The sequence below is a fragment of the Lepidothrix coronata genome, unplaced genomic scaffold, assembly GCF_001604755.1.
Source record: "Lepidothrix coronata isolate B3197 unplaced genomic scaffold, Lepidothrix_coronata-1.0 Scaffold79, whole genome shotgun sequence".
Lineage (NCBI taxonomy): Eukaryota > Metazoa > Chordata > Aves > Passeriformes > Pipridae > Lepidothrix > Lepidothrix coronata.
In genome coordinates this window covers 930,129-939,038 of record NW_016690259.1, presented here as the reverse complement: position 1 = coordinate 939,038, position 8,910 = coordinate 930,129, and the positions used below count along the sequence as shown (strand labels likewise).

The 8,910-nt window shown below is 35.3% G+C and overlaps 1 protein-coding gene across 3 annotated transcripts in view; it reads right to left on the bottom strand.

Annotated features, from left to right (window-relative positions):
- Nucleotides 1-8,910, bottom strand: part of LRBA (LPS responsive beige-like anchor protein) — a 410,805-nt gene that overhangs the window by 322,671 nt on the left and 79,224 nt on the right. For all 3 annotated transcript variants that reach the window (XM_017820154.1, XM_017820156.1, XM_017820155.1), the window contains exons 22-27: nucleotides 6,058-7,068; nucleotides 4,828-5,003; nucleotides 3,458-3,611; nucleotides 2,866-3,046; nucleotides 1,477-1,604; nucleotides 991-1,098 (exon numbers count right to left, since the gene is read on the bottom strand). In XM_017820154.1, the coding sequence (XP_017675643.1) occupies nucleotides 991-1,098; nucleotides 1,477-1,604; nucleotides 2,866-3,046; nucleotides 3,458-3,611; nucleotides 4,828-5,003; nucleotides 6,058-7,068 (1,758 nt within the window). The remainder of the gene's footprint in view (nucleotides 1-990; nucleotides 1,099-1,476; nucleotides 1,605-2,865; nucleotides 3,047-3,457; nucleotides 3,612-4,827; nucleotides 5,004-6,057; nucleotides 7,069-8,910) is intronic.

Genomic DNA, 8,910 nt, shown 5'->3' with positions numbered 1-8,910 from the left:
CTCCACAGCTCAACACCTTTGCCAAAAAGCAGAGCTATTGCATCATTTCATATTTATTGTGAAATGGATTAGATATGCAAAAAAAAGCAGCTGTGTATGTTTTGTTTTGGTGGACTTTTTTAAAGCAAAAAATGAGTTCACAAAATGTGCTTGAAGATTGCATTATTAGGATTATTTTAGTTGCCACCAGTACGGCAGGTTCAATTCCTGTTACTCTTTGATATCAAAGTAGGGGTTAAAAAAAGCTTGTTTCAATCAATAAACACTGCAAAGATAAAACTCTCTATTCTAGATAGAATAAAAGTCACTGTATAAATCATTACATTTGCTAAACAGTCCTATTATTGTAAAGTAAGTTCTGGTGTCCAAGCTTGTGGCCACCAATGACTCACAGCCATTATAGTTGCCCTATTTGCTTACAGAGGTGTTTTTTTCAAGCAATCAATCTCAATTTCCTCAATATCAGCTATAAAGTTGCTGACACAGAGCAAAGATATTTTTAGTCAATTCAAGACTAAAAAACATATGCATACTTACAGCACATGCACACAAATTGGTTCCTCTGAGGGGAAGTAAACGAATTAGAGATGACCTCTAATTTCTAATTAGCTAGAAAGATACTCATTTTTCATAAACATCTTTATGATACATAGTATACATAAGCAGTTTGTCTATGTACCAAAGTGTGTGCAAGTACACAGCTGTACTAAACACAACATATTTAATATACAACAGGCAGAATTCCACAGAATCAGCTCTTAGGAAAGCACCAAAGAGCGTGATCAGCAGGCAGTTGGGCTTCACCTCTCCCTCCTTCCAATCCTAAACACTACAACAGCTGCAGAGTATTACGAGCTCCTAATTACTGTGAGCAGTGTTCCCTTTCTGTACATTCAATTTAGCCAAACTGTGTAACACAAAGGAAGTGTTGAGCAAACAGATATATGCAGAAATCTGGCTACAAAGAAAACAACCTTATTTGCAACTTACTATATCTCTGAACACTACTGCTCGAAGGCGATTAATATCCATATCCTGCAGAAGCCTGTCATGGTCTCGTATTGGAGAAATGCCACCAGTCACAATGTCCACTGGACTCTATTAAAAAAAAAAACAGACACATAATTGTTCAAGGTTCTGTTTTTAAAAGCATTCCACCAAGAATCACTAATTGTGTACCATCACCCACCGCACATCATATTGTCATAACTGGAGCACAAAGTTCAGATATGCATTTCATCTTTATAATTAAAAAAAAAAATCTGGCAAATTTTTGTGACAGATTTATTTCCCTGTAAAAAGCTAAAAGTATAAATGTTAAATTCACATCTTAGAAAAACTATTTCAGAATTTCCAGGCCTCATACCCTTTGATTATTAAAATAGCAGTGGTGCAAGTATAAATCTAATAACTTATCCCTCTGTACAGAGTAATAATTAATGAACTTTGTGCTCCTGAATGTGGTCTTAAACTTGCCTTTGCTGCAGTCTTTCCTGATCCTATAATGCCTTGCACTGGTTTCTGGTTCTTCCCAATGTCTCCAACAGGTTTCATCTGTGCATGCTGCTGACACTCCAAGCAATTTCTTACTGCTATTGCACATACTTGAAGGGAAAACAAATGTTAAGAATTATTCTGAGAAATATTATTGTCTATATTCCCTCACAGAGATGTAAAACACAATTCTGCTTATCACTTAAACTAAAGTTTACGCACATTAGCAAAACATTTTGCTTCAATAAGTTTTAAATAGTTGCAAAACAGTGCTCAAAATTCTTTAATAATTTACAACTAAAAATTAATACTAAACTATTAGAACACACGTGCTGTATCTAATGCATACTTTAAAGTGAGCAAGTTATCATCCCTCATTGCAATTTTACCATGCATACAACCACGGGGTGGGTAGGGTGAAGGCAGCTAAATTTCACAGGCTAGCAAGGGAGAAAGACAAGTGATACACTAGTGAAACAAATGGCAACGTTTGCTTCACAATACTCTGTTACTCTTGAACTAAATGTTCTCTGAATTTACACAATTTATTTTTTTTTTAGTTGCACAACTGTGCCCTGTTTCATCTACTAGTATTATTTTCAAAGGAAAAAAGAACTACCCCACCTCTATACCTGTTTGCATCCCATAAATCTTGTTCTACCTGCACAAAGTTTTAATTGCCTAGAAAGGGAGAGGAAGGCTAGTTACTGTTGAGGCTCTGAGCTGCTCTGGCACTCATGCAAATTAAACTTTTCATTACAAAAAGTCTTAGAGCATGCAACTAGCACGAATACTCTCCTCCTGCATTAACTACCTGAACCCTTTTATAATCTTGTATGTTCTTATTTCCAGAATATTTGTTACTTTCTTAGGTAATGACTCCTTTCTTTCAATCCAATTTGATGCAAATTTACTGTAATAACTGGATACACCAACTGTCCAATTTGAACCCTTCAGTAATTTACATCTCTAGTTTTCACCATACCTTCATCTCCTGATCTCTTCTAAGTATTGAAAAAGTTCACGGGTTTTCACATAGTACAAGATTACTTTCTCTTAAACTGCTATATTCTCAGCCCTGACTATATGGGGAACTCAGGTAAAAGAAATATCTTCATAGATAAAATGAAAACATGCATCCACAACAGTCAGGCTACCAAACTTACTTATTTTATCTAAACTTCTAAAGATGAATATATATGCACTGCAGTACAGTAACAGTAAAATAGTAAAAGACCTTAAAGTTTGACTAAATTTAATCTTGATTTAACAAAACAAAGGACAGGGGGAAAAGAATAAATCACTCTAACAGTTGCTAACTATTTAGTAATGGCAAGCTCCTATGCTCATTAAATGGTTTTATTTGCTTACCCAGACGAAGACATTGTCGCAGAATTCCTCCAGATGACATGTTTTTCTCAGACTCAATTTCAGTGAAACCAAGAGAGCTTGCAAAAATTAGCACATCCACAAGGTTGATTAATCTCTGGAGAAATGTTAAAGATGCTTCTACTGAAAGTCCTTGAGTTGGCTCAATACTCTCCAATTCATGCTACACAGAGAAAAGTTGAAAGCAACATTTACTTCTTCACAAAGGTAATATTCCTACAACCTAAATGATGAAAAATGTGTGCTGGAAGTTAATTATCAGCCACATTCAAAAGTAATAATTAGTCATATTCTAGGAACAATCATTAGTATTGGGATTTCATCCCATTATAGACCACTGTGGGGCAACGAAGGCAGGTAACTTCTTTTTATGTCTTCAGGCAAAGAAGGCAAGCATTCAATTTATCTTAGGGAAAGCATAGGGGTAGCAAAGGGAGGAAAGAGATGTCTGTAGAATCATCCCATATGCATTTCCTGTTTCCCAAAAGGACAGATATAATACTTAATACACTCCATAAAAGAAAGGCATCCTCCCAGAAGTGATAAATTTTCAAATGAAAATGGAATTTCTTACAGTAGCAGATGTGGCAGCAGAAAGCAATGGCAATATACCACCACAGGCCATGATCATGTTGTCCATCACTTGAGAGATGAGGTGAATTGTGTTGTGCACAAATACGACATTGTCACTGCTATTCACAAAGTCCATCACAGTTTTGGTAGAATGGCTGTCGGGAAAAAAAAAAAATTCAGAATACAGCTTTATTTTTGTGGTATTTTAGCACATTTAGGTTTTCACAAAACTAAAACCAGAAAGTTAGCAGTAGGGCAGCAAATAACACATGACTGTAAAGGTCAACTGATGTGCCTCAATCTAAACCTAAAACTACCCTTCCTTTCTGTTCTTAAACTGCTAAGGATCACAGATTGCTAAAAACACGGAGATGTGCATTAATCATCATTTGGATAAAGATACATTATAGGCTGGTCTATGACTACTTGCTATAGCAAAAGTCACTGTATCCAGAAACAGAATAAAGTTTCCTGGATCTGTGAAGTAGATTTGAACTTAAATCTTTGGAAAACTAAAGCAGGTACTGAGGGTTTCTCAGAGAAATTAAAAATCAACAACATACAACACTTACACAAAAACTCTGCAAAACAGAAGCTAAATCAAAAATACATTTCACCTGTATCTGATGATGTTATGATAGACTAACTTACACACATCCTAAAAATTATAGTCAGACAAAAATTCACCTCAATTTAAATTGTTTTAATCACTTAAATACTCCATGCCTTCATCTTTTTTATCAGGTCAGTGCAGCTATATGGTTCAATTTAAATTTGACATTCACTACTACAAGCTAACAATACACACCACTCTTATTCAAGATATTAAATCATTATATTAAAATGCAGAATTACCACCGTTTTCAAAGATGTTGATGATTACATTCCAGATCTCTGTTACAAGGTAACTTTCAAATGAACATCTGTGTTCACAGAACCCTATCAAAGCAGCAACGTAGCGTGTGTAAATGCAAGAGTAAGAAATACTATTTTGGATACATTATCTTTTTTTTTAGTCCATGTTTAGATACTTAGAAAGACACAGGCCCTTACATACATTAGGAAAACGAAAATCTTGGTCCCATAAAAATCAACAGCACGACTGCCATAGATTTATATGTAGCCAGGATTTCAGTCAAAATCTATGTGTAGGCCCTCAACCAATACACATCCATGTCTGTAAAAAGCTGAAACAAAATTTTTGAGAATAATTTGGTATAGGTCACAAAACAAGTAAGGCTATTGAATAATGAGTAAAATCCCAGATGTCCAAAATTCAAGGTCAATCACTCACTCCGATGCACTTGCAACAAAGCTAATTATAACTGAAATGACAGTCTAGATCATTCTATATAAAGCATAGAAGTGTACCTTCTCCACATCTGAATATCTGTCTCTATGGAAAAGAGCAAGTCTGTGAGCAAGCGCTGATGCATCAGTGACCACTTAAACTCGGGAATACGGAACACAGTTGACCTCGTGTCTCTTCTCTGCCCATCCAAGGCAGCAGTCAGCTCTTGTCCTGAAGAAACTTGCTGCCTTGAGGTCTGAATATGCAGTTTGCAGACAAAAAAAAAAAAAAAAAAAGAAAAAAAACAAAGCAAATACCACACTCTGATTATTAGTTTCCATGGTATACACTGAAATGCATTTAATAGACTTGAGATTTTAGATATCCAGCAGGTTTAGACTGTGTACACGGTTACAAATAAAGCTAAAACTATTCCATAAATGCTATTTAATGAATGTACCAAACCTACAAACTAGTCTACAGCTGCACTAGCACACCTGTCAATCTAGGCACACAGAAGCAGCAACCCAATCTTACCACAGGGGGAGAATATGTTGCTGTAGACAGTGATTTTCCTCCTTTAAGGAAGAATGGTGCAGAATGAAGAGCATCCATTAGGAGGTATCTCTGCAGAAGGGAAGCACTCAGATGCATGACTATTTAACCATGAAAAGCTGAGTTAGAAACTAAAGACTAGAGGGGGTGGAGCACCGCAGCACACAACAGAAGCAGAGTTTTAAATTAACGTCTGAACAAAAAAAAGTAGGATGACGTGATGCAGTGACAATCCTACCAAATTTTAGAGTTTAAAACTTTTATTTTCACGAGTTTCATCAGAATATGAAAGAAATTTTTTGCTATTTTTTTTCTGCACAAGTAATGTTTACTTCTCCATAATTATAAGAGTTTAGATAAGAGACCAGATTGAAAGAGTAAAGGGAAGGGTGAGCAAAGCAGAAGAAATTCTATCTAAATTCTATCCTCTCTGAATAAATAAATGTTTCTTTCAATTCATCAGACTTAAGAACAGAAGTACCAACACAGATCGAAAGTCCATCTAGCCAAATACTCAGTTTCTATCACCAAAGTGAACCTACAAAAAATAAAATTTTTGAGACTTCTCAGTACACAGATTAGTAAGAATTATGGCTATTTTAATCCAGGGTTAAAAGTATTCTAGAGATAACTCACAAAATTCACACACGTTAAAATTCCCAAAATGCGTATGGGCACACTTCTTCAAAAACTTCACAAAGTAAGAACTTCCTTTTATTTTTAAGCAAGACAAATAAAGGACAGGTAGAATTTACCTCAGGTAAGGATCTGGGGGGCAGAGGTGCTTCTAGACATGTGTTAGCTTTCAGTTCCAGTCTTTCTGTATCTGATGCAACACTAGAAACATCGAGCTTGGCAATTCTCTTGTCGGAAGCTCCAGTAGGCTCTGGCACACGTACATTTGCATTTTCCACGGTTGTTTTGGTTTCATTAACCTTTTCTTCCTTCACCTTCTTTTTGCCTTCTGAATCTGGTTGAGTCACAACATCTGGAACTGCAGAACTCACTGTTTCTGGTAAAATCAGTTCTTCCTTTTTCCCATCCACACTTTCAGTATCTTCGGATTTTAAAAGCACAGATTCAGGTTCCTTCCCTGTTGTTTTTTCCCGCTTTGTCACTTCGCTTTCATTGGAGCTACATTCCTTGTTCCTTTCTGCAAACTCATCTGAAGGTAAGGGCATACTACTTTCATCTTTCAAATCAACAAAATCATCTTCATCTTCCACCTCTACTGTTGATTTTTCCAGTTCTTCTGGACCTGTAGGAATTTCTCCTTCCAAAGTAGTTTGCATTGCTAGAGAAGCAGCAGTGACAGCAACTGTTTCTTCCTCAAGCTCGTCAGTTTTGCTAGAATCTTCAATTGCTTCAGCTATTCCAGAACTAATTTCTGAAACACTGGGCTTTACTGTTTCTGACTCTGGAGAAAATTCCACACAAGGCACTGTTTTTAAATCCTGTGTAGTATCCCTATCTTCGCTCTCTAACTCCTCCTTATGATTAGACACTGAATGAGTTTGTTGGTCAACACCTGATGAGTTATCTGTCTCTTTTTTTTCAGTTCTGTGCTCTGTATCACCATCAATAATGCAGGAAGGAACAGTAGCATCTTCTTTTAACTCTAAAGATTGTTGCTTTTCCTTGGTTTCAGCTTCTTTGCTAGCTCCAGAGATTGTTCTAATTTGAGTTGAAGAACTTCCTTCACCTTCTTTCTCTTGGTACTCCCTGTACATTTGAGAAAGACTCTCTTTGTGCATTTCAAAAGTTACCTAAAAGAATAGAGTTGAAAAGAAGTTAAAAATTATACATTAATAACTGTTTTCTCGGGGAGAAAAAACAAAGAAAAACAAAACCAAAATCAGTGCTGAAATCACAAATTTATATTGGATACTGTCTTCATGATAAAAAGCAATTTCACACTGGACATAAGAAAAACTTGCTCTCAGTTGAAGTTAAGTCTGTTATTCCAGGACAAAAAACCCCAAAAAATTAGACTGATCCTAAGGACATCCTAAGCATAACATCCATAAAATTACTAGATTTGAGTTAACTGACAATCTCAATTTTTTTTGTGAAGGGGGACATTGTGACAAGTAGCAGAGTTTTCACATCATTTTAGCACCCTGAGTATGCTCAACAGTCCACAAACATAACTAAACTTTTGAAAACTTTTTTACATAAAAAAGTACAACCCCACAAAGTCAGAGCAGAGAGAAGCATGTAACAAAGCCAAAATCCTGAGGATCTCCAAATGATACCTAAAATTCTCCAGAGGTCATTTCATCTGGCAAATGGTATTCACCTCATCTCAAAGGCACATGAGAACAGCTGCACAATCTGATTCAAGTGAAAAGACTTTTCTACGCGTCAGTTGAAAATATTATTATTGGTTTTAGGTATCTAAAAAATGTTCTAGATAGAAAAATTCATTTCATACATACTGATAAAACTCATTTGCCCAAATAAATAGCGGTATTTTAAAAGAAAATCTCACTAGACTAACTGAAGTTTTTATTACACTGTTATTCAATTTAGTCTATCCATACCTTTTTATTTAGGATTTAGATTCATCTTCCGTAACACAAGTGTTTATTTATCTGTAAGTTTAATTCTCAAAATTTTCCCAATGTAAGCTTCAGCTGAGGGTTTGTTTTTTTAAAGTTTCTTTATCATAAACATTTTCCGTAGACAAACTAGACCAGCACATTCTACTAAATACATGAACACACATTCTCTTACATACTCAGCTCATTCATTTGGGTCTCACCTAAAAAATCCATGTACATGGTATTCAAAGTGATTATTAGTCAGTAGGAATATTTTTGCCTAAGATGATACAGAGAAGTCAAAAAAATAATTTGACAGGTTAAAAAGATACTAGAAATTATAGTTAACAAATCAGAGAGAAGCAAAGAAAGAGCAAAGGCAAAAAGAAATATTTTTGGCAGGTTCTGCTGTCAACATTAGCATTTTAACATACTATTTTCTCCATCAATCAAGAATATTGAAGTACTGTAGGAGCAGCGTACTATTCTAACACATGATCTAAAGCATGTTATTTGTTCAAGTTCATTTAATTGAAACTTTGTTCTTTAGAAATAGAACTGGGATATTTTATCCAATTGTCTAAAAAGAAAAAAAAAAGGTCTTCAGGTACAAGTGTAAATGATTACAAATGACTGAAAGTTCATCCATCTGTCACAATGGATCTGTAAAATATTTGATTATATGGTACTGCTAAACAAATTGTACCACAATTAGCACAAAGCACAAAACAGATCACGCTAATAAGCTGTCCCTTGCACTTTTCATTTGTTTTCCAGAACATGACTAGACAAAGCTGCTACCTTTGGTCAAAATACTATTTTTCTGAAGAAGGAATCTTAACAACTTGACCTTCTCTTCAACTACTTTTCCCTCTTCTCTCTCCCTGTTGCTTCCTCCATTTCCAAAACTACTAAAATGTTTTATTCCAGCAAGCACTAAAGAGACAGTTGACAAATAAAAATGTCATTGATTGATTTCAGCAAAACTTACATGTACTTCCCAGAAAGCACACCATCCCACAATAATCAGAAGTGTGAACATCCATATTTTCATGCATCATTCCA